Genomic DNA, 27,115 nt, shown 5'->3' on the forward strand with positions numbered 1-27,115 from the left:
AAACTCCATTCAACTACCAGCTCTATGAGCCATCGCCAGCATTCCCATAGGGATTCTCTGATGATGTAAGAAACCTAAATCTTTGGCATCAGAAAAATGGCCTTACTTCTTTAGCAATATATTTTTTTAATGAGCTTTGGGAAACTACAAGGCACAGACTCTTCCCAAAGTTGTTTCAAAAAAAAACCCCCAAACCCAATTGCCAAACTGAGCAGTTTTCTCTGTTGGGAGTTTTGCATTCTAACGGATTCAGACACCCAATTTCAATCCTACTAAAATGACAAGGCTTTCACTTACCTGAATTTCTTACTCATCTAAAAGCATAGTGCTTGATTCATGAAATAAACTTTTCTTACACAAATAATAGTCATTCATCATTGAAATAATCACTATTTTAAGGTGACAAAAGAGGATATAGTATTTTTCTTTTTGCAATTTTTACAAAATCTCATTCCATAACCCTCACTTTTTAAGATACTTAATCTTTCTTCCCAGAAAATTGCAAAGCAGATAAGTGACATTAATATCTCTCTCTCATACTCTCTCTCTTTGTTTGCCACTTCTTTTTTGTCCCACTTTTGACTTCTCCATTTTCTGACCTGAAGACTCAAGAACTCTTGTATGTTGCAAAAGTAATGATGAATTGAGAATGATGTTATACATTATTTATTATTATACTTCTCGCATGTTATGGTCATTTTGCCATGTCTGGCATTCTCTTTTATCTCTGAGGAAATACATAACTTTTTAATCACTTGTTAGTAATTTTTGTTATTCCATATTTATCTTATTATCTTCACTAAAAATAAGGAAAAAAATCTTGAATATTCAATAAATACATCATTAACACCACAGATGAGAAAAGGAGATGCCTGATCTCACAAAAAAGTTTATCTGAAAGATCAAATGTATAAGCGGATTATTTAAATGACCATTTACCTCTAGCTAAAAAAATAGTAGTTACCCTAGCTCTGCTCCCACCGCCTAGCTATATTAGTAGCCAATACTGCTAGTCAACACCTATCTTTACCTCTACTCAAGAAAAAGTGAATAACTTTTAAGGATGCAAATGAAAAAATGTGCAGTGAAATTCCAGTTTTTAGCACTGGATTAAGTAAAAGGAATTAATAATAACATACTTTTTTAATGATATGGGACACAAATGTTCAGGAAAAGAGCAGAACACCCAAAGAGTGGTTAATTTAATCTTACAATATATTTTTAATGCAGTGCTCCTGCATTTAAATAACTGCAGGAGAAAAAGCTTGCCATTTCTTCCAAATAAATTCCTGCTTGCATCTATTTTTGACTGATGTAATGACTGGAGAAAGAAAAGAGTGACTTTTTTCAATATGAACATGAATTGCAACAGCTCATCGATGTAATTGTGCCAGTCACAGAGCTCATTTTTCAGCTAATGGCACCTATAATCAGTTTTCAGTAGAGGTACAGAGTTTGATATGTGCTATTTAGCATTATTTTAGACAGACTGAAGAAATACCTGAATGCTTCAAGGACCTTCCAGAAGTTCATCAGCACCAAAATATGCAAAATAACTGCCCTCCCATTCAATTTGTAAGACGACAGACATGGAAGGATGAGTCTTGAAAATTCTCTTTTGAAAAGTATCAACAGTAGAAGTCACAAGAAAGAAAGTGTTTACAGATCAAACCTAATATAACCATTTCTTGCTGAGAGACTTTGATTTGCTAATCATACTTTTTTGCTAACCTTTCATTCTAAGAACATAAATTGCAACTTCCTCAAACAGGTGCTGAAATAACCCATAAGAAATGCCCACAAGCTATTTTCTAAAAGACACAATATTTACAATATACATGCTTCTGACAACATATTCTACACAATCAGTTCTGATACTGATATTATAATGTTTATGTAAATCCAAGCATGGTACTTGCACATGAACTAAGAGAGTACATGTGATGAATTTATAAGATTTTATGAATTTTATACATTATCAACTAAAAATACATTGCTGTCAAGCAGCAAATCCTGCATTGTGCCTTGACCTCCATTTGGGTTACAGAGTTTCAACAGCAATACAGAATGATCTTCAGAGGGCTGTGAAATCTTGAATGGAAAGAGAACAAAATTTACCATCCTTAGAGTGTTTCACGAAAAAATGCCATAGAAATGACACTCCTTGGTGGGTGTATCTGACTGAATTTAACACTGAGCTAACCATAAACCACAGTCTTTTTCTAATGGAAGAAACTCTTTCACCTTATGCCCTCAATAAAGAGCACTGAATATTAATTTTTATAAGTATTCCAAAACTGAGGGTGTTTCCATTCCTTAATAACCATTTCCCCCATAGCTGGACGCATATGATGGCAATACAATTTCTGGGCTTGACTCACAATTATTATTCTCAGAGATAGAGTATATATATTGAAATTTTGTCATAACATAAGTAGCAGAGATTTTGAGGTCGGCATGATTTGGGAACATTTTAGTCAATGGGACAAGACTATTAAGGAATAAATACACTAGAAACACTATATTTTGAGGTTTTTATGACAACACCTATATAGCAAATAACCTAGAATTCTTCAGAATAAATACAGTATAGCTCAGCTGTGAAGGCCTCATGTGCCTACCTTCCTGGTATTTCTTGGGGATTATCACTTAAAAAGGTGTTTATTGCAGCTATGCAGACAAGTCTTTTCTTTAAAATGAGTGGAAAGTAAAGCGATGAGTGGAAATAAACATTAAGGTGAAGAAAAGGGATTTATTTCTAGGAGAACTGGCTATCTTAGGATATTCAAACTGCAGAGATGCATCTGGAAAAGTTTATAATTTTAGCATTGGCAGAAAGATTTTTAAAATAAGCAATAAAAATGACACCACTTGGGAGTGTCTTGACAGTGCTCTTGTGAAATATGAGCTGAGCCCTCCCTTAGGACATTACATTTCACTGATAGTCAATGAATAAACAGCACTGGTAATTGGCACACTGGAAAAAAACAATCTCTCATAATGTTTCTAAGTAAATGTGATTCGACACTATACTGTTTAGGAATAAAAGGAAGGGATATTCAGTTTTGTTGTCAAACCACTCACAGAGAGCCCCTACTGAAGCAAAAATGACAGACAAGACCCTCAAGATCAACCTTCCTAAGTCTGATAAAGCTTAGGAGTTGCCAGTCCCATCTAACAGACCAACTTATGGTACATCTACATGACAAAATGGCAATCATTGCATGAATCAGCGTGCCCAGACTCTCTTCAAAACCTGAGCTAGCCCATTCAGTGGTAGACACGATATGGCACCCTATCACGCTGACATGTTCTTCAGAACAACCTGCAGCTGGTTTTAGTTACACAGTTTTAATTATTGGCTAGGATTAAGAGACTGGAAAACAGCAGCTTTCCAGTTAAGTCCCTTTCCTGCGGTCCTTGCCCTGCACAGCAAATCAGCACAGAAATGCTCATACGCGAGGATGTCATCAGCGGGACACTACAAACTGCTTGTTTAGCTGCTCTGAGACACAGTTACAGAACAAAGCAGTATTAAGTGCCACTAGGATTTGAAACAGAGTTCAAAATTTGACCTAGTTGAGGTCATAACGTTACATATCCCTATACCAGCTGAAAAAAAGCAGTTTCATAGTCAGATTGTCCAAAGGGTTAATCTGTAACTACAAAGTCCCAAGTAGCAGAGCCTTCTCATCTTACTCGAACAAGGACTGAACTTGAAACGCCTATATATATCATTTCACAAACAGCTCTCGCTGACACAAGAGAAATGGATCACATACTGAATGGATCAAAGATAGAAAAAGGTCTTTTATACTCTGAAACCTGGTTTTGACTCTTTTGAGTAGTTTAAAACATTTGCATTTACTTTCTGATTTTTATATCAAAATGCAAAGAAGGTGAGACTGCAATTTTCCGTCTGCTTCATTTTGAACTATTTATTTTGATTTGGAAGCGCGATCAAAGAATTCCTCTTTGTTTGGTAAGTAAACAGTGACATTTCAATCCAGTTACTATCCACATTCCTAAAGCACTCATCACTGTAAGCATCTAGACTATGTTAGCCTGCGATCATAGATGCCAGTCTTATTGCATTCTCAGAGCTATATTTAAACACATCCTAAATACCCTAAACTGTTACGGTGTAGTTGCTACCCCTGGCCTTTTCTAAAGGAATGCATTCCACTGCAACTCAATTTTTTTTTTTTTTTTTTTTTTTAACATTCATAGAGCATTCTTCAACTTAAAGGACTTTTCAAATTGCTGAACAGAGCTGACTTTGTAACTAGGTTCCCCCTCATATATGTGTATTTCTGTATGAAGCCATCCTGAAAATCCTGGCTTTCCACAGGGAGTGAAAGGAAAGGAATCTCTGCCCCACACTAGACAGCAGCTCTCTGTCAATACCGCTTTGTTCTGTAACCCTGTCTCAGAGCGGCTACACAAGAAGTTTACTGTGTCATGCTATCCCTCACAGATACCCCCTATCCAAAAATACGTTAGGACAATCATGGCACGCTAAGTGGTACAGATCCTACCTGCAATCTTTCGTAGAGCAGTCACAGGCTTTTAGGAGCCTGTCTTTCACAGAGAATGCTACTTTTCCCCTAATTGGCAGAAAGCGCTTAATTAAACTGCCACTGTGATTTATTTTGAATGTAGGAACACTTGCAAGGGTATAATCCAATAGAGGCAGATGGTAATCGGACTAACTTACATGAAGTAATCAATTGCCTCTGTTTTGACAGTAGGTTGTTATATGGCATATGGCATATAACAACCTACTGTCAACAGGGCAATATAACGATTTCAAGAGCAGATTTCCCTTGTCATTGGATTAGATTGCATTATTCCCTCCCCAAAACTGAACATAGTAGTGAATGATTTTAGGTATATGGCACAGAGAAGAAGAAAACTATGTTAGGGACAGATGCGGGGTCTGGCATTAAGAAATGCCTGAGATAGCTCCAGACTCATGTAAAATAGAATTGGAGATGATGCTGGAGCTAATAAAAGATTCTGAAACTTACATTATTTGGGCCAAAGCCTCTGGCATGGGAGGAGGCACTATACAATTACATTGTCACAGCATGTATTCTTAAGATGTTAAAAACTGAAGTTTTAACTGAAGTCTTCTTAACTAAGCCCTTGTTTGAGTTTTTACACTGTGTACATGTAGTAAGCTACTTTAACTTGATATTTCAGAGAATAAAATTTTTAATCAAATATTTTAAATTGTTTCCCATTCAATGATTTATATTCTTATTTTATTTAGAATAAACAGTAGTTTGCTACTGTTTTATAGTAAGTTGACTTGTTTACTTGAAGATGCTACTTGGATTCACGTTACCTCACTCAAACCTAACAGACAGAGTGGTTAGGTGAATCAAACCAAAATTAGGAACCTGTTGTCATTGCTAAGGGCCCAGACCTACACTGTTTTGCTGCTGTAGAGAGAGTACAAATACAAAGACCAAATACTTTGGAAATGCTCCCGGTTTTTGAGAGAACTGTCCGTGCCATTCACCTTATGGCATTTGAGTCAAGCTCAGCTCCAGCCAAGAGGATAGTAAATGGCTCCCAAGGCAGAAGCAAACGTATCAGCAGCAGCCTAATAAGCCAGCAGTTAGGACACCCACAGGAGGTGCTTTCTCCTGGATGACAAGAACAACACTTCGGATTGCCAGGAAGTTCAGGAAATTCTCTTGCTTCATTCAGTAACACAACGCTGACAGAACAGAAAGACTCGAACATCTCTCCTGCAATTACCGTTCATGATCTTCCTCAGATAACTAACATGGAAAGAAAAAAAGGCACTGTTCAAGCATCAGTGAGGCTGGGGAAGTCAGGAAACATCCATGCCAGGAGGCTTCACTTAACAATATTCTGTGGATTTACATGCATGTTTGAGCAATATTATTCAGAAAGGAAACACGTTTTAGAAAGATTTCTTGTGCCTCAGATTTCAAAGTTGGCTAAATATGTACATCACAGACCTCTCCCCCCGCCCCGGCCCCCATCCATCCCTCATTGGTGCTGGATGAACAACATCCATAGTTTATAAATGTAAACTTCACAAGAGGTTCTTAACTATTTGAAAAAAAAAGAGACTTTAGCATTCAGCTTTACCAGATGTTTCAAAGATGTGAAAAATGCTTTGATAATACTAAAACCATTCAGTTCCATGTAAGAAAGCATAGTAAACAGTTTAGAAAATACAAGTCATGGATCAGGATCATGCAATCAGATTTTCTCATACGATCAAAAAAGGAGAAAATAAAGGATGTATAGAACAAAAAAGTTTCATTGACCTGATTTGTCAGAGAGGTTGGCTGTGACTGGCGTGGCGGAGCAGGTTGTGTTAGCCTTTGTGCTGTCCTTGGAAGAACCAACTTTGGGTTTATTTTTCGTTGCCTCTAGTGCTTTGACCTTCTTGGCATGTTTACTTCCTTTGTAGTGGGCCTCGGCCTGGCTCTACAAAGGAGAACAAATCAGGCTCACTTTTTTTTGTACTTATATATAACACAATGGATGATAACGCAGAAAAGTGACACTTTCAATAGTAGGCACCGTATTATTCCACCTAGAAAATTCCAGTAGCTTAACACTAACAATTTTTCTAGATGTAAATTCTTACATATTCAAAGGGTAGGATTTTAATGAACAATACATGTTTTTGGTAACTTGGAACAAGTAGCTTCGAGATTAAATAAAGTTCTGTCACTTCCAATGTAATTCTTTGCTTCCAAGTTGCTTAAAGATTTAAACGCTATACAATATATATGTAAACACATCCAAATGCAAAAGATGCTATTCAGTTGTCATGTACTGTTCCCTACTCTTTATTGCTTATAGTCACAAAAAGGTACCATGCTGTAACACAATCAAACAATCCATTCTCTTCCCTTCTGTTTGATCTAGTACAAAAGTCATAAAGTATTTTCATTATCACACTAACAGCAATTGAAACAGCCATTAATGACATTATGACTTCACTATTAGATCAAGGAGGAAGGGATAAAAAAGAAGAAACATGATATCTGTAAACTTTAACAGACCCAAGTGAAACACAGGAAACAAATTATTAATCAGTGTTGATTGTTTTATAAATTGCCTGGCATAGTTTTTTCCAAAGACTAAGAAAACTGGAAACGGAAGGACAGGAAATGGAGGAGCTTATTTTTATTATCAGCCTCTTTGCTAAAACGTTTATACATAATGTATTCTTCTCGGTCTGCACAAACATAACAGTAGAAATATGTATTAAGATGTAACGTTTGCTTCACCTCTGTCATAAAACTATCCATAGAAACTAGGTCAGGGTTTTCAAAGTCGCATAGCTAAAGCTAGACAAGTAAATAAACGCCTATTTTCCAGTGACTTCAAGTCCCCATTATTTTTCTTGATTTTATATGACCTTAACTACCTTAACAAGTCAGGCCACCTCTTTAGGTTCAAAGCTATGAAACTACATGCTCAGTCCAAACTCCAAAGTCTGAAAATTTCAGCTGTAATTTATCAAAAATGAGCAGAGAACATAGTTTTATACAAAATGCAATCTACTTTCATAACGCTGTATATTATACCATTTAGCAGTAGCTTTGCATTACTAGTATTATGAACATCAATGTTTCGTGATTTGAGCTATACTACTAGGTGCCTCTATTGAAGGTCACTTATTAACTGAAAAGTTAATAGTGTAGTTTAACTCAAAGTAAAAGGCTCAGAGAAAGCATGCTTCAGGTAACAAGATGACCACATCTTGGCACCTGGCATATAAAAACACCAGCACAAGGAAACTTTTGCTATGTTCATGCAAAAACACATCATCTCTCTCCAACTGATTAGGACTGTTTTATTTAGTTTACTGTACTAAATGAAGCAAGGCATGAAACAAATTACACGCTTTGTAAAAAGCAACGAAACATGTTAGGTATGGTAAACAGCGCTGCCATAACAAGGAAATTTGTTTTAGGGTCAGCGGAAACAGGCATCACAATAAAGTCACCTCAGGACAACATGTAGTAACAATTTTTGTCACACAGTAGAGTGTAAGCAAACAGTAGAAACAGCTGGAACAGGTAAGAGAACAGATACAAAATTATGCCTGTTGGAGTCATCACAAAAATTATATGCACCATTAAAACTAATGGAGAACTGCAGCTAAAACAGGGGAGTGAAGTTCCTAAATGCTGAACCGTTATAAGCGATTATATACCCTGGGAAACACAATACTTTCTACCTCAAAAGAAATAGCCTAAGTGACATGTTACGGCTGCACCTTTTCTTTTGTGGGAGATTCAGTAAGCAAGCATTCACTAAGAAATGCTGCTAGATAAGTTTTATCCTGAATTCCTTTGAAATTGAGTTTTTTTAATCTTCATTATAAAAACAGTAAAGGTTTTACTCATCAATAGCTATTAAACTATTTTATGATTTAAAAACCTTTGGAATTTAACATGTGTACGAACACAATTAAAAAATTATAAAGAAACAACTAAATGACTATACAACCACTACTATGTGCACTACTTAAAGGGACACTTGTCAACTTCTGGGTTGGAGCTACTGAGTGCTGAAGGTAGGCAGAGGAGCACAGATCTGTTTGCACCTTGTTACACATGTGTGCCTTAGGCAGGCATAGGAGCTAGGTATTGTCACCCCTGCCTCTCTCCACCCTTGCTGGGCTTTGCCCATTTCATTTCAGCTTTGCTGTCACTATATAAAGCACCAGAAGGAGCGTTCACCATCAACAAAATTAAATCAACTACTCATACAATATGATCTACAAAAATGTGAAGCTAAAAACTGAGGTGTATATATACCCTGTCCGTTCTAATACTTTTGACTGTAAATAATAGCATGAACAAGATTTTCCACTCAAATGTTCTCCAGTTGATGATGTCCCTTTAAATATTTGGACAATAACTATGCTCCGTGCATGCACGTGCTCTTGATAGGACCGTATGCTGCCTGAGGCGGAAGCTATGACATAGGAGACATAAGTGCACTCAAGAGAAAGGCTTAGTAAGTCAGATCATTGATAACAAGCCTTTCTGCTGATATTTGCAATAATAACGCCTGCAATATCAGTAATAACCTACTACAGTCTTTGATTCCCTTCATTCAATCCTCACATAGTGTACATGAGACCTGTTGAGAACAAACAAGCCCAGGCAGAATTAAAGTTAAGATCTCCATAAATACAAGCGAAGCCTCAAGGAAATGTGGTGAATGGCCTCCATTCCGATTTCAATGACAGAATTATCATAATCTTTATATTACCAAATTTGTAATTGTACATTATAAAGCCAAAAGGTACAGCTGTGACAATCCAAGTGTGGCTTCCAAAAACACCAAACTTTTCCAAAACCGTTTGACACTAACCCATATTCCTTAGGGGAAAACATTGTCCAATCTTGATTTTAAAGTCGCTAGGGATAGAAAATCCACCTTTGGCAAACTGCTTCAGTGGTTCACTTCCTCAGTTAAGTACATACCATCTATTTCTTTGAATTTGTCTAGCTTCAATGTGCAGTGACGGGATTTTGTTGAACCTCTGTTAGGCTCTTTCCACACATCTCTGATCCCGAGTGGGAACACAGATACTGTTTTCAACATAAAGTTGAGGGGCATCCCTTGAGGTCCTGAGGCAACGTTTTCTAAACACATAAGCACTATTTTCTAACTCTTTCAGACGCAAGAAAAGTTCAGACTTCGCTTATTACCCACTGCGGGACCCAAATCACTTTCTGATTTGTTGTTTCATGGAAGAGATTCTCCCACCTCATTTGGCCTAAATTTATTGTTACTAAATCCATCCCTATATATTTGCCTCCTTTAATAGGAACAATGTGTTTGTGCAGAATTTGCAAGAACTGATATAGACCGGTCTGTACCAGTGACCTGTCCTTGTCTGGGCATATAAGCCACAATATACTATGAACTTCAGCTATAGTTTTAGATTATCATATTTTTCATAATTTTATAATGGTTCAACTTCATTGACATAGCTCAGCAACAATGATGTAAAGAGAAAATCCGTGCAGTATATAAAACTGTCATAATAGTGAGGCAATATTCAACTGCTAATTACTTGCCATATTTCACCCAAGCACCCTATACAGTATTTGGATTTAAAAGCAGATCTTACATTTTTAAATACAATATTATATTTTATTTTTGTCAGTGCACTAGTTTCTTTGTAATTAGAAGCAATAATTTAAAACAAAATGCACAAGTTCAGTGAAGGGCAGAATTTAATCCACTATTCTTAAGCAGTTTCAAGTTACTTCTCTTCCTATACAAATTATTTTATTCAGCTGCCTTTTGGGAACTAAAATACAATATCAGCTTAGAACTATATTTTGTGTTACTGTATTACAAACCCCAATACTCTTTAGAATTTTCTGGAATAAAAAAAAAGAAACGGATGGTTGCTACAGTCTGAAATTTTAAAGAATGTTTGGCTTATTACTGGTGTTAATTAGTCTGACTATGAACGTCCTGATTGTTATTAAGCCCAGTTTTATAGGATATTTGCACAGATACCACATTACAGGCAAACATATTTGGTTCATGTCCTTTAAAGAAAGAAAAATACTTGCTTCTTACACAAATACTTGCTTACATATACAAATACAGCAATACAGTACAGGTGACAAGCTTCCAATACCCGGATAATTGAAATATTAAATATAACTTTAGAATAGTTCACTACAGATAAAACATTCATTTCTAGTTAAGACAAGAAGCAGTACATTTCTTTTCATTTGCTCTGACAGTCCAAAAAAGTCTTGTATGCACAGGGTTTAAAAGTCAAATGTTGTATAAAAATGTTTCAACATGGAAAAACAATACAATATATAAAAAAGTAAATATTTTAGGAATATAATATTTTAAATGGATACAGAATGTACTTTTTTGCTTATCACTAACACTAACCAAACTAAACACAATTCATTTATGCAAACTATATAGCATCAAAGCAATTTTTATGAAAATCAATAATGTTAAGAGGAACAGCAACATTATTCAGGTTGTGAGAACAAGAGCTCTAAAATTAGGAATAGTCAAAATTAAAGACACACAATCTTAATGAGCCTTACTATACTTATGTATTGTGATGCATTTTAATTGCATAATACTTTTTTCCACCTGCCAGGATTGCATTCAGTGTAGAGAGCTGCATTCGCTATAGGGAGAATCAGAATTCTACAGCAGAAGAATTTTGGCGGTGTCACTGCCACAATTCAGTGCTATTGGAATTAAGTTGCATTTATTGCTTATATAAACAACATTAAAAGTCCTCATTGAACTTTTTTTTTCTTATTACTATTATTTTTCAATGAAATATTGGCTAGGTTAAGTTTTCTTGGTTTTCTGGAAAAAGCAGAATAAGATATAATTCATATTAAAGAACTCCCTCCCTAAAGGGAAAATCTAATTCCCGCTCCGTTCTAAAAATGACTGTGGTTTACTAACTCGATAGCATACATATTTCTACAATTTAAAATGCAATCTCCTCCTTTTTAGAAAATATAGGAACCTGTTAAATACTGGCTAATAAGTTTAAGGAACAGGAACAACTTTAAGCTGCAATAAATGTGGAATTAAATAATAAAATGCGAAAAATACTTTCTTACTGACTTGTGTCAAATTCCTCAACAAAGCTTTTGCCCTTGCCCAGTACCACATTTTGAATGTACTGTTCAACAGGATGCATACAGCAAGGCACTAAAAATAGGTTCAAGCCTTCAGCAGATTTATTGAAAAAGCCGTATTTAGAGTTCAGGCACAAATAATTAAGAATATTATTGACACACAAATGAACACGCAACAAACCATGTTTTTTAAAATTCTACATCTTAATATATCTGCCTGTCTTATCTTTAAGTAATCTAGATTTTTAATTTCCATTCAAAGTCTTTAAGCAGGAAGTAAAAAACCCCAAGCCACTAAGCCTTATATATTTTTTTGTTATGAAACCTTCTAAACTATAAGGATTCCTGATTTGGTGGTAAATAAGGATAAGGTTTTTGCTCTTGGAAGTATTTTCCATGAAGACAAACAAACGATCCTGACAGTACCTTTTATTTAAAACCTAAAATTAATTACCACTCTCAAAACCCAATTATTACGTTATCAAGTTTGCTATTATCCAGTTATTTAAGAATGTGAAACTGTGAGATTACATACAATACATAAGCTATATGATATACTGTCTTACTGTGGCAGACAGATGAGTGAACTTTTGCCTTAAACATTTCTTGGTACATAAGGTGCGAGCAAACCATAACCCCGAGCAAGCCATCTGTCCCCGGCGGAAACAGGACTGAGCTGCTGCGACCCCCAAAATGGTCTCCCTGCGACCACCCAGGACACACCGAGCCTGTGCTGAACCAGACCACGATCGCGCAGAGACTTTGGGACCTGGACTGTAAATTATTGCCGCTTAGCACAACTTCTGTAAAACTTGCTTAGCATGAATAGCTAAATTTGCTGAAGCCTTAGGCTGCACTTAGATAAAATAACCTAGTTCAGTAAGAAAAGGGCCTGAGAGCTGGTTTCAAACTGGAACGATAAGGGAGTTACCAGCAGTTTGCATTCCTGTGCACTGCTGAAACAGTGCTAATTGCTGGAATTACCACCTCTTTGTCAGACCTTGGGAGACAACGGCGGAGCCCAGGAATGCCGACACACCTGTCAGCAGAAACCCCGGCAGTACACAGCCTACCTAGGGGCAGCGACGAGACCCAAGAAGGAGCAGGAGACCCCAGACCTAAATATTATTATTGGTCTGCACTACCACGTGAGGGGTGGGAAACTTAATTTGAAAAAGCTATAATTGCCCAGGGATTGCTTTGTTCGGGGTCCCTCTTCACAGGCACCCAGCTCGAGCTGTAACTACTGCACACGTGTCATTACAATTTATTTAATTTGCCTTGATTTGGCTCCGAACTTTTCGGCGGGAACCTAGGGTCGGACCCTGCTCGAGTTGTAATTACTGCACGCGCATCATTAAAATTTACACCCAGGGTGAAGAGGACCAACAGGACACCACTGGATCCACGGTGGTGATCTCTCTCTCTCTCTCTTTCTCCCCCTTCTCTCTCTTTCTCTCTCCTCCCCTTTGCCTTTCCCCACCTTTTCTCCCCACTTCGCAGAAAATAAAGTTGAAAGGTTGTATGATATTCGACCGGTTTTAGTGTCTTAATCTCATCCTTGGGATCATAATGAAACTCTCCCGATATTGGATCGGGACACTTACATACTACACTGCATCTAATAAAACATCAACAATGCAAATCTTTGTTTTCTACCTGTAAACATGCTTTCTAAAAGAGCTTTTCTAAGAGAGAATATTACAGCATACTATAGCATTCAAAATGTCCTACGTAGCCTTGCTTTACATCTACATAAGTATGTGTATAAATACCGATATATATAGACACAGATATAAATAACCAGGAAACATAAAAAGCATAGAGATTCTTTGATAGTCATATTTAAGAAACCTTTAAAATTCAGGAAAGACTGCAGTACAAAGGATGACAGCAAATTATCCCTGTCAGGAGCGATGACTGACAGTGTATTTGAAATCAGCACTATTCATTTTGACAATTCACAGCTGAGTGAGTTTGAGAATCTATTTGGTGTGTGAATGACTAATTAACAGAATTTATTACAACCTACAGAGATGAAATATTAATCTACCAGATTTTTTCAATGACAACCTGATGCAAGGTTTGACTAAATCTCAGGTCTCTGGTTCAGCGTGCACGCGTGTACGGTCAGGGGTATTTTCAGGTTTTATTAGGATCAACTGAAGTAGCCCTTTAATCATGCTGGACGGAAATAAATCTTCGGACCTCCAACACTTAAGCTGAATGCCTGAACCTACTACGAGGCTATCCAGTCTGACAATTAACACATAAAATGAAATATATGTGGAGCAGTAGGCTAGTAGAGAGGAGACTCTCAAGTATACATGAGGGAAGCCCCGGTTCATGTCTTACACTTTGAAATACTAGGTAAGTGCCATGACTAATATGCAACTGAATATGGTGGTTCTTAGCTCCTATTTCTTCTCCTTTACTACCGCGCCTTTTCTAAAGTAGGAATTCCACCCTGGATGGGAAGCCTTCTCAATGGCGATTTGATCTCTGTATTTTTACCCTTGTAATACTCAATCTTTTAACCCTAAATCACCAAATACTTGAATTACTCAAGCTTGACTCAAATCAATATAATTTGTGTCTGAAAGCTGTAAAATGAGACTTAAAGAAGTGCTGAAACATAAATAATAGCATTCTTATTAAATGCATGAATCCAAGCAAGACCATGACTTTTGGAAGTGCTGATAATTCATAGTTTTTACCTTAATTCAGCAGGAACAGAGATTCTAAGAACCTCTGAAAGCCAACCCTGCGTGACTTACCCAAGTTCATGGCAAAACTAAAGAGAATTTAGATTCCTTAACTGCAACTAAAATGGACAATTGCCACAAAAAGTAGGAAAACCTCTCCTAGCATTCGAAAAAAGAAAAGTTAAAAGATAAATACATTTGTCTACAGAATATTGTCACAAAACTATCCACTATATATATATACATACACACACACACCTTGTTAGCACTGACAAGTACCAAGTTTATTATCCTATATTAAACTGGCAGAAGCAGAGATTATAGGAAGCCTCAGAGTGTGAATTATACTGCATAAAAAACAAAAATTCGTATTATACTAATGCACATTATTACATCATGCATAGCTTCCAGGTATCAGGCATAATATGCAATTAAATAGTGATATAATTAAATATCTATACCACATTTAGTGCTTCAATCAAGGTTTCTAGATCCTGAACCCAAAGATATTTATGGACATCATTTTTCAGCTGAAGTCACTGGGACTGGACACATGTATAAAGTTAAGGATGTATATATGTCTGTATCTAGTATAGAAAACTGCCAACATAGCTATATAGTCTCAAGTATGAAAAATTCACTCCATTTACATAAAGCTGTGGAAGTAGCTAGGCTTACCATAATTGTGTTAGATCAGGCGGTTAGAAGTGGTGTAATAAAGCATGTGCAGCATCTCTGTAAGAAACCTTCTGTCATGGCTGCAATGGCAGTGGTCCCACTAAGGAAGGCTTCTATCTTTGCAAGACTGGAGCACCAAAGAGACATTTAATTCCAGAATAAATTATAATTTACAACAAGTCCTAAACTATTAAGCTCCCTTTCTTAAAATAGTAAGATGTTTAAGAAATGTTTAAGAAATCTGATTATCTAGCTCACCTGTTAGCATCATGTTGGAATAGCATGCGTATTTATGTGAGGAATATGTAAATCCAAAAAAAAAAATCCCCCAAATCAGACTAGAATTGTATAACTTTAGTGGAAATTACATAATGTGATGATAATTAGGAAGTGGGGTTGAAAATTTTCAGTTTTATCTCTAGTTTGATACTAAGCATAGATTTCATTGAAGAAATCTGCAAAACTGCAGTGTTCATATTTTTGTTGTACAAAAGCTATCCACTATTTTTTAAATTCTGTTCTCAAGAGATTTCTAAAACCTAATTTCTCCAAACAGTGAGGTGTATTACTACTTAAGAAGACATGGAAAGAATGGAAAGTCTGTGCAAATCAGCCAAGTAACAAGGAATGAACTCTCTAACCAAACTTAGTTAAAAACCTTTGTTAAATAGCTGTTATTTGAGCAGAACTTTCAGCACGTTATAACCTGCGCCCTATAATCATGCAATATTTCTGTCATGTTGAAGCTAAAAATTTTCATCATTTTGTCAGCTCTGTCTACAAAACAGAGAATTACCTTCACAAGTCTCTAAAATTTATGCTTTTAATTACCTCCTAGCTGCTTCACTACCCTCCAAACCCAAAGAATCAATATAAACAGTCTTATTTATAGGGAAAATGTAAAACATTTGACAAAAGACTATGACAGTTCTGTAGATTTTTATTTGAAGCTGTTAATCATTTTATGTGTTATCTTTTTGACAGCATGAGTAATTCATTCAAATTTGCAAAGTTAACATTTAGTAACGCTTACCTAAACTTCAAAAATTTGCCTTTAGCTTTTTCAAAAGACTATCGCCATCCTGTCATCCTTTTATTAGCTTTAAATGTACTCAATAATACGGTGACCTTTAACATCTCTTAATGCCCAACTCTTACAACAGCTGCTTTTTCTGAACTGCCTTTATGATTTTTTTTTCTTGATTTTTGAGTATTCTTGGGTGATCCTGAAAAGTGGTATTGACCTACCATTATCACTCACAGACTGCAGCACACCGCACACACACAAGTGCATTTTAATCAAATAACATCCTTTCCGACCAATAACGTGGTACCTACCAGACTTTATCCAATGAACAGAAAGTGTGCAGTGAGAGAAGGAGGAGGCATACACAAAGCGCGGTTTTCTTTTAAATCTCATCAACAGATGAGAAAATTTAGTCCACCCCCCCAAAAAAAAATTCACTGCCGACATAGTGTATTTGTAATTGAGCGTGGAGTACACAAAGGCCTGGAGACTAGGAAAGTGAATGGATTAGCACTAACATTATTGTATAACGCTCAAGCTCCAAAAATTTTGTAAGCAACAATACAAATAGTGAGAGAGAAGAGCAGACAGAAGTTACTTAAACATAAGGCGATGATTCATAGATATGGAGAAAAAGCAGTTTTTCAGAAGCCAAAGAGGTCCTTGCAACTAAGACTTACCTTTCTCTTACGGTTGCAAGCTACAGTGTCAGATACTGTAAGAGAATACAACAGACAACTCAGGGACAATCTGGTCAAAGCTCCACAGCTGCTAGAGGGACTTGCTGCCACGCGGCAGCTGCAGGAGAAGCTGTAGATTTGTCTGTTGGCCAAGAGGAAGAGGAACATTGAGCCAAGAGCAGGCAGAAAAGGAATCTATGTGGGATACAAAATAAGCCACTTTTCCCTTACCCTGTTGCTACTGGACCCTCTTGTGGGTACCATAAAAAGTCAGCAAACTCACTCAAGCTGCTTTCTGTTTTTGCAAGAACGTCCATAACAAACAGTAACAATAAACCTGGGCTATATAGTTAATATGAAAGCTTATTTAGCAAAGCTTATCTGTAGTCCATACAGATAGATATACCATAGGTTTGGAAGGACTCTCAGAATTCCTGGAAGAAAAAAAAATACTTAAAAAAGGCTAAGCTAGATCTTTCTCAGAATGTCTCTCTTCCTCTTTCTGGAATGGAGTTGTGCCCCTTGCTCTGCTGGCCTTTACTGGAGTGTAAAATCTGACTCACTATAACAATTTGTTCCACATGGATTCTTCCTCTTCTGCTCAGTGTTCTCTGATGATAGTGAATATAACTGAGATATTTCTAAATTTCTCTTAGCTGGATTATAACACAAAACCATAGCTTGAACTTTACTGACACACTAGACATTACTGCATTGAAATGCATACTGTTTCACTATCACGTAGAAATTAAAAGATAAAAACAGTGTTAACATACATTTTGGTGCAAAGATGAAAATATGTATGTTTATTCTAATATACTGGAGGAAATCCAAATGCAACTATCAGCTGATGGTAGGCTTTTTGTTTTAATTAGTTTTTCAAAGTATGTCCGTCTGCATAACAGAAGGAAGTTTACACAGGATGAAATTAGTATCTCAGTTGAGCATCTGTTCTGACCAACGAATCTCACTGGCTACTAATCCTCATAAAGCTACCCCCCCAGGCTGTTTTCCAACTTTATCCATGACCAGTTGACTTCTGGTATCTACCATCATGAGAAATCAGCTTAGGAGGAAGCTATCTTTTCTCTATTCCCTCTTAACTTTTTCTTCATTTACTTTCCTTGAACCACTGAGAGCTCTACTAACCTTCCAGTTTTCTAGGATCATAATCTTGGGGTAAGCTATCTTTCTTCTGGCTTTTTTAATGCTTCTCTCTTCTCTCTAAACCCTTTCCCCTCCCCTCTTTTAAAAAAAGAAAAAGAAAGTAAAAAGCAAAGCTAACCAGTTCCCTTTAGACTCAGCTGATATTCAAGTGTCCAGAAACATACATCCAGTACAATTTGTCATGTCCTTAGATGTCCTGACTGACCTCCAGCTGCACGTCCTCTGTCAGATCTACCAGCCTGGTGTGGATGTTCCAGGTACCTCAGGTACTCAAATGACAGGAGCACCTAAGCCCACCCTAAGTATCAACTAGAGCATCTTAATTAGGTTATGTGATAAATACTGTTGAAACAACCTCAGTTATTGCTAATGTTACATCAATATTAATACTACAATAAGTAATTCTAAGGCAAGGGTATCAAAGTTCAGATTATTATAACTTTAATTTGGTATTATTCATAGGGATGGCATTTCATCCTTCTTTTTCTCAAGGCTTTTAATCATCTAATTCTTGTACTTCTGAGGTTTTCTCTGAAACTTCCCGAGTTTACCTTGGATTTGAGAGAGCTTGGAAGGGTTGTTCAAACAGCTTATGGCAAGATTTATTAACAGAACAATACAGCTTCCATACTGGCCAAACTGCTAATAATGAATTTTTGAAAGGACGAGTTGGAGCATGATGGTGAATAGTCACACAAAGGGAAGTTTTCAGCCCCTTCTTTGGGGAACATTTTACTACTTATAAACAATGTAGAATGGCTCCAGCAGGAACAATAAGGAGAAAGAGCTCCTCTAGGATATCCCCAAACTGTGTTTTCTTGGGAACCAGAGAGCCTTGTTTGAAATTTTTATTTTAGAACAGGCAGAGTTTAAGGCTCATCTTCTACAAAAAAAAATGTCCCATACCCAGAGTTGTGAAAATGTGACACTTCCATTGCTGCCCCTTCAACAGCGTGAAAAGAACATCTATTTCCTCACAAAATACAGTCTTTATTTGCATATCAGCTTTGTTTTTTTAAAAAAAAACATAATTCAAAGCAAAATATTTGATTTTGGTAAAAGACTACATTTCATTCCATTTCAGTCTACTTATTTTCACTGTTTTGAAAATTCAAAAATTCAAACCAAACTGAAAATAAGTATTAGCTGGGCATAGCCACAGTCCACAGCTAAAGCAGCTCAAAACATTTCTTTGAAAGTTTCAGCATCTATATCATTAAATACACAGAGATGATTTCATGTGCTGTTGCACAGGTTTTGTTTTACATTTGCAGATTTTCATGGAAAGGTATTAGTGCAAAATTGGACTACTGGAGACCATGGCCGGTCCACTGTGCCACATGATGGACTTAAAAGTGCTGAAATACAGCTTTAACTGCCTGGTTTTAACAAAATAATTTTAGGTACTAAAAATTATTTGACCTGTGTCAAATACTTGGGCATCTCTCTACAGCTATATTTGCAAACAACTTACTATGTTCTATGAAGGAAGAATACTGAGTGCCTGAATGTATGCAAACAGAAATACATATTTGTAAATTTGATCCTCTTCAAATGAGAAAGACCTGATGTTCCTTAACTGAATTGTCTGACCACTGGCAAAGTTAATAGCATTAATTTCTAAAGGTTCATTCGGGAAATGTTCATGATAAGCACTTGTACATTTGCATAAATGATGTATAAATAAAATAAACAGCCTTTACCTTCTAACAATGATATATTGCAGAGAGGATGGAAAAAAGGACACAGGGGACACTAACAGTGGGTCACGCTGACATTCAAATGTAATGCATAGCATGTATATATGGAATAGCAGGCTACTGTAGATTTTCAGGGATTTAAAAAGTTTTCTGAGAGTCTGAATTCTGTTCATTAAGAAATTTCCTTTCTGTACCATGTCAGGGAAGCTTTTTACCTTTTTTGATTTCTCTCTCAGGCATACATTCACCCTTCTCTGTATTCACATTTTGAAGATGGCTAATATTGATGATTTATTAAAATCTAAAGCAAAGTACATAAAATTCATATACTGCCAACTAAAGTTCAGTGAATGGCTTTGGCATGCATTTAGTGATGAAATGATTTATGCTTCTTGTTCTGCTTTTAGTAAACCAACCTGAAAGTGTAACATCCCATTTTAACTCTTCTACAAGTCTAAAAGCTATCAATTATTCTATTTGTAGATAATTGGGATCTTTGGTTTACCTACAGAAGTGGAAATAGTAAAAATAATTTAGGCTGTCACCTCAATCATTTTGTAAGTACCTTTTTCACCATTGACTATTTGTTTGGTTTCAGCCATCCTTACTTGACACGTACACAGGATTGTTCCTGCATAACAATTCATAACTTACGATGGGTATGAATACTAGACACAGCAGTTAGGCTCTTAATATAATGTTCTTATAATTAGGGACCCATTATATAAATGGATTTCACAACAGAACTTAATCATCCAGTAACCACTGACTAAAAGCTTGCATGGACCTATTTTTGCAATTTAGGCTTTGCTTTTTTGAAACACAAATATAAATAATGCACGATCAAGAACAAAATCTAATTCAAACAATTCTGGAAATCTTTTTGTGAAGAAGAAACCAGATGAGGGTCAATGACACAACTAATACCGACAGGAGTCACTTTTGGCCTCTAAAAGTTGCCAGTCCCAAGCCGAAAAATTTATTTACTGAACTGGCTTAAAGATCATACATATTCTCTTCGCTAACAAATTTCATCTTGTTACATTTTCTGCTTAAGAAAAGAACTGTGGAAAAAAACAACCCCAAACCTCTCCCCTCTCCCCAAACTCCATATGGCTATTCCTTAAAGACTCTTGAGATTTACGGAAGAAAGCCAGGAGAAGAAGCAAGCTATCCTGAAGAGATATATTTATTTTCCTCATACATTCACAGATTAATCTCCAATGCATAGAGTGTCGTTTTAAAAGTATGAGTCAAAACCCATCATTTCTTTTTTTGGAAGCAGATAAAAGAGATCAGGCTAAAAGTAGTCTGAGTTTAGAGTTTGTATACAGATCTTTTCTTCTTCTTTCTTTTTAAAAATTCTTTTAAAACTACAGAAGACTGGGAGATCCCAAAGAATTCAGTTAGGAAACAAAATTTTCAAATTATAATATGGTAGAAGAAAAATAACATCATCTTAGGAGTTTTAAATTGTCAGAATAAAAGAGACCACTTAAACATTAGACGCTTTTATTCTCACAGTGGAGATAGCTTGATTTCAGAGATGGAAATTTTTTAAAAATGAGTTTTCTCCCCCTGACAGCTGTGGACCCCTGTCTCCATCATTGATGCCAGAACACTGTAGCCAAAGCTAAACCTATAGAGGCTAACAGAAGAAAAGAAACCCGAAACCTTTGCAATTTACTCTATTCATTTAACGCGAGTTTTCAAATCTATAAATTGAGTAGTCAGAAATATTTTGGTCTACTGATCCAGACCAGTGGGTATCCACAGTGTGAGAAGAAGATTACAGGCAAAGAAACCAATTTTCTTCTTCTCGCAGATGAATATCCACTAGCCAGGATGTTACTGATGCAATATATAAAGCACTACGAGAATCAGGTCAGAAGTTTCAAACACCATGCAGCTGAAATTCATTTAGGAGAACAAAAATATGAAAATTACTTAATAGAGTACTTCTGCCATTCTTATTTCATTCGCTTGCATAATTTAGGTCAAAAAAGTTCAAAGGAACAAAATGGCTATCAACAACAAGGACCATGTCAACCTTGCAGAGCAAGGGGAAGAAATTGCAGATGTGAAGTGGCTGTACTACAAATCTCATTCTACAACGTGCTATGCTTCTGCACCCAAAGTTTTAATACAAACTATCATAATTTGATGTCACCAGAAGAAGTCTCAGCAAATTCTTAGGATGCTCTACAGTGAAACCGATCCACTGAAGAATTCAACAGCTAAGCTATTCACAAATATCTGACTGCCTTTTCCCCAATCCAGCACAGTATGGATTGTAAAGACCATTCCATACCCTAAATATGAAGTTATTTTTCTCACTGTAAAGGGATTGAAAAGAAAAAAAAAAACAAGGAAGAAGCCCAGATCTTTGTGTTTATTTGGATGAAGAAGGTAATAACGAGTTGAGAGAACTATGTATCATCTTTTCAAGGAATAACTGCCACAAGACAACATGGGTGCATATGTGTAGGTACATATGTATTCGTAAACATATATAGACATATGTATGCACTCATATAAGAAGATTCTACCTACGTAAGAGTCTGCAGAGCTTAGCTGAAAGGGCATTAGCATTATTTCAGTGAAATTATGACAATGCATATTATGGGGGGGAGAAGAGTATCTAAATAAAATAAGATTTATCTCTGTCAAAGAAAACGCAACAAACATTTATTCAACTCTTTAGGTCAGAAGACTGAACCTGGAGGTAAGCTTCCTAGGAGAAACTGAATAACCCAAACAGAGACTAGGCAACTTTTAGAATAAAAATGCTAAGAAAACTTTTCTCCAAATACTCCTGTATGCTCTCGTTATGAAATGTTTCTGAATTTTTCATTTAAATACAAATATTTTCTAGTATTAACAACATCACTAGAATCTCAGCATCTTCTAATAAAATTTGCAGGATGTTTGGGAAAGTCCTAGGGCAAAGCAAACTGATGCAGAAAGTAATGAACTGAACATTTTAATGCTCACCAGTGGCACAGTCATGATGCTTCATCCACTCTTACAACCACCCATTAGAAAAGCATGGTGATGTATTTTCTAGCAACCAGAACTGAGCATTTTTAGAAAATTTAGAAAAAAAGAAAGACGACACAGGATGAATATAGCCATCCCAAAAGAAGAAATGAGGATATAATCTCCCATGCTCTGTGATGCCACTGTTGAAAGTGGAATATGATACTTGTTGTTCTACATTGTGAATAAGTCTAAATAGGAAAAACTGCTTGGCTAGCAGATGTACAAAACAATATCATATTTCAGCTCTTCTTTCTTTCGCGCCAGTAGGCTGTGAGTCAATATGACTGCCTTGAAGTGCTATCTGTCCACCTGAATGTCAGTGCAGACAGAGCAACTACTCCTCTGGGGTCAGGATCACTCATAGGAGGGACCCTGACCTCAGAAGGAGAGAGCAGAGCAGAAACAGGCTGAGCGGCCTCCTCTGTGACAGAGTAAGGTCCAACTCAGAAGCAGTGTTCAGATCCACAGATGCCCATATATATTTTAAACTTTCTTGGTTCCTTGTTTTTATCAATTAAAAAAAGAAATTAAAAACAAAACAAAAGCAATTAAAAAGCATTGGTCGGGACCAAGTATCAGAGCAGAAAGACTTTTTTAGCCTTAAAGAGGAAAGACAGATGAATTAAATTTCATGCAATGCTTCTGAAATGTTAACTAAGTAGATATTGCCACTTGAAAGAAAGTTTAAGTAAATAAGCTAGTCAAAAGACAACAGTTTTTTTTTCATTTAGAAATCAATTTGAAGGTAAGAAAACAATACTTTAAAATCCCTGCCAGTTAGACAAGCCAAACCAAGGAAACCACATCTCAAGAGATTTTCTCAAAGTGGAAAAAGGCAGAGAAAAACAGAGCAATAGGGATGGGGGCTATACTGTGACTCTCTAGTAGTACTGAAGAAGGTACAGCGGGCTTGAATTGCTGTCTTCAAACTTTCTGTTAGAATAAAATAATAGCAAAATATTTAATATTCACATATCGCTTATGTGCTTGTTCTCACACTTGAGATTCAAGAAATCTGAGAATTTTTTGGTTTTATTAGCTTCATGATATTAGTGAATATTTTCCATGAACAAATACATATTTTCAAAGTGTTGAATGTGGTAATTTTCTTAAACATAATTTTCTTGAATTTCTTTAATTTTCCAGCTATGTCAGACAACCTTTAGTTGGATATCTATTTTAAAAGTATCAGTCAGTGTGCTCTTTTGGAATATACTCTTCTGAACGACCCCTCAGGAGACAGCTTCCTTGCCCTTGATCACACTCAAGAGACAGCTAGAAGTAAAGGTTCATATTTATTACCACTAAAACGTACTGGATGGGTGACTTTATTAAGAAATCTGGAGATTTTTATTATCAGAAAGCATGTAGGAACAACAGGAAAAAAAGGGAGACACTCCTCCTAGAAGAAAACTGGGTATGAAATGAAAAGAACACACAGAAAAAGTCTGTCGTCCCCACCCCCCCCTTTTTTTTTAAAAAAAGGATTTGTTTATGCAGTACCTCTCGCAGGTTCATAGCCTGTCAAATGGAATATCATCAACGGACATGACATTGGATATTGCGTCAGTCTTTCTTCCACATCTATCCAGAAGTACAGCGATCTGTTGGTGCAGCACTTCAGCCGGTGTTCAACTGAAAAGCAGGTGTCTACAGAGCTGCTGTCTTGAACGTGAGAACAACTACACTGCCTAGTCCTCAAACCCAGGAAAGAAGGTGCATGTTAGTCAGCTCCAGGTGCTCAGCTAGTCATTTTGCCTTAGCGGTGCCAGTCTCTGCTGATCAATTAAGTTTACGTGTAAAAAAGAGGTTGCCAGGAACATGCAAGAAAATCAAAGAGCGGGATACCACTACAGACTTCCACCTCTGAGTAGACAAAATATCAGCACAACAAGCTGCTCAGAATGTAGGCAGAATTGTAGATTTTTTTTCTCCAAAAAAAGAGGTTTGGATTAATCACACCTACTATGACAAAAAAATATTAAAATAAAAAAAGAGAGAGAGAAATGGAAATAGCCAATACTCACATCAGAATTAAAACGAAGCTGGCAGACATTACAGGAAATAACTTGTTTCTTCTTTGGGGGAATGGACACTCCAAATGTATGGTTTATGACTGCTTTTTGCACAGGATCCATCTGGAGAACAAACGATAATCAATTTACAACTTCTCAGGGCAATATACATTACAGAGAAAGCTAAAAAATAACACTTTCTGCTGCAAGCTTTCTTTTTTTGTTTGTTTGTTTGGAGATAAAAAAGAGGAAATAGTATTTCAGCCTTCATAATAATTAGATTTAACTCAGGCTAGGGAATTGGTAGCATGCCAGAGCCTATGAAAAAAAAGGCAGTTCCACCGCTGCTGCCACCCCCGGGCTACCGCGTTGTGCCTCCCTCCACCCTGCACAGGCTCTGCGCTCTCAGGGCCCCAACGTCACATCCAGAATGCTAAGGGCCCACTGAAAGCCTTCCTGCATGACTTGCTGATTCAAAAGACACATTATTAAAAACCACTTCTGGTCCCTAACAAAGCAGAGTTATTTTTCTGTTTTTCTGTTTGACGATAAATATTAGCACTTGTTGGAAAATATTCTCCCACGAAGACCTCTTTGTGAGAGGAGGTTCTTTGCAGGCTTCATCAGAACCATCACTGGCTGGGAAAAGCTGACACAATCCCCAAACATTTCCAAGGCAGTGCTGGTGAGGGATGGGATCAGTGAGAACATCCAGGTTAGCAGAGCACGCAGGGAGCATTTGCACCAGGAAAGGTTACAGAACTTACCATGCTTCAAAAAATGTTTTGACACTGTGAAAATTTTGAGATAAGCAAACCACTGCATATAGTAATCCTAAATTTGACTGAAGATTTTCAGGAAATGGAAACTGCTTATACCTTTGCTAAATATCACCAATTCAAAATTAGCTCAAGACTCCAGAGACCTCTGTTGTTAGCACTGCTGGAGCTGGAGAACTGCACTGGCTGTGAAGGAAAAACAGTTTATAACTGCTACTGCACAGAGGCGGCCTCATTTAAGCATAATGTATCATTCATGATGTAATATGAATAGAGACTAAAATAAATTTCCTGACTCAAAAAGATTCAAAAGTATCTTCGTAATTCATGTAAAATAGAATATCCAGTCTGATACGAGAGCTGACCCTGCTCTGAGCATGAGCTTGGACTGATAGCCTCTGAGGTCCCTTCCAATCTGAATTAGCCTATGCGCATGTGTACGTGTGTGACTCTCCATCCTTATTTAAGATAACAAATATATTCTGGAAAGGAGAGAGGAAAAATAGTAGTCTACAATAAGAGATAAGTGCTTGCTTCCCAATCAGAGAAAATAGTTCAAATTGCTATAAACTTGTCTTTTTCTGAAGCTTGTTTTGCAGTGACATCAGTGATGTTTTTCCTTTTACAGTACTATTTGAAGAAACCAAATCTGGCTATTTAATCTTGTATGGTACACATCACATTTGATACTAAGATGAATTATAAAAGGAAGAGAGAAAAGTTGAAATTAATGATTCATTAGTTAAAGAATTATAATAATAAATTACGTGCTTTCAGAATTTCTAAACCCAAAGGATAAATATTGTAATTTTTCCCTTATTACAGGTTTACCCTTCCAGAGAAAAGAAAACTACGCTAATGAAGATTTTCTCTGCATATATGCACATGCACAAACATTTAAATTCAAAAAATGTTTTGTGTCATACCTGCCTAAGAATAGGTTTTCAGATAATCTATTACCTAACATTTAACATTCAATAAACGATATTTTTGGACTAAGGTTAGATAGGTTTCTTGCTACATTCCTTCAAAATCAAATGCTTGCTTTTGTAAACGTCATTGCTAACAACTTTTCTGGAGAGATGATATAATTTTTTATCAGCTTTTGCCATTAAATGCTGTATTTCACAGCCATAAAAGCGTCATATTAACAGAAATAGTTACAAAAGTAAAAACAGCTCATCTAGAACGAACTACTGAATTATCACATGACACTACAGCTTTATTACAATGAATGTGATATCATCTAAAATAAAAACTGAAAAGAGTATAATTTCCTCTGTTTCTGGAATATAGTAACAAAGTTGAACAGATTAAAATATAACAAAATAATTTGTTTCTGACTTATACCATTTATTGCATCATCCTGCATAATAAATATAGCACAATTATATATGCAGATTAAAAGCTTTTTGAGCATTCATTTTACAATAAAGATGTCAGTCAATGTATATTAGCACATTTATAATATCTGCTAAAAGATTACTGTATCATTAGGGAATAGCATGACTTTTTTCTTGAACAGAAGATACGTTTTGCTTTTCAACTTAACTACTAATTACTAGACTAATCTAGACCAAAGAGTAATGCTAAAAAGTACCTCAACTATTCGAAGTGTGAGATCAGTGGAAAAAAAAAAAAAGCAAAAATACCCACTTC

The 27,115-nt window shown here is 36.3% G+C and overlaps 1 protein-coding gene across 4 annotated transcripts in view; it reads right to left on the reverse strand.

The window, feature by feature from the left end:
- ZNF385B (zinc finger protein 385B) overlaps nt 1–27,115 on the reverse strand; it is a 179,524-nt gene that overhangs the window by 19,343 nt on the left and 133,066 nt on the right. For all 4 annotated transcript variants that reach the window (XM_064515027.1, XM_026111209.2, XM_026111210.2 and 1 more), the window contains 2 exons: nt 24,690–24,800; nt 6,312–6,474 (listed from right to left, as the gene is read on the reverse strand). In XM_064515027.1, coding sequence (XP_064371097.1) covers nt 6,312–6,474; nt 24,690–24,800 — 274 coding nt within the window. The remainder of the gene's footprint in view (nt 1–6,311; nt 6,475–24,689; nt 24,801–27,115) is intronic.

The sequence above is a fragment of the Dromaius novaehollandiae genome, chromosome 7 (genome assembly GCF_036370855.1).
Source record: "Dromaius novaehollandiae isolate bDroNov1 chromosome 7, bDroNov1.hap1, whole genome shotgun sequence".
NCBI classification, from domain to species: Eukaryota; Metazoa; Chordata; class Aves; order Casuariiformes; family Dromaiidae; genus Dromaius; species Dromaius novaehollandiae.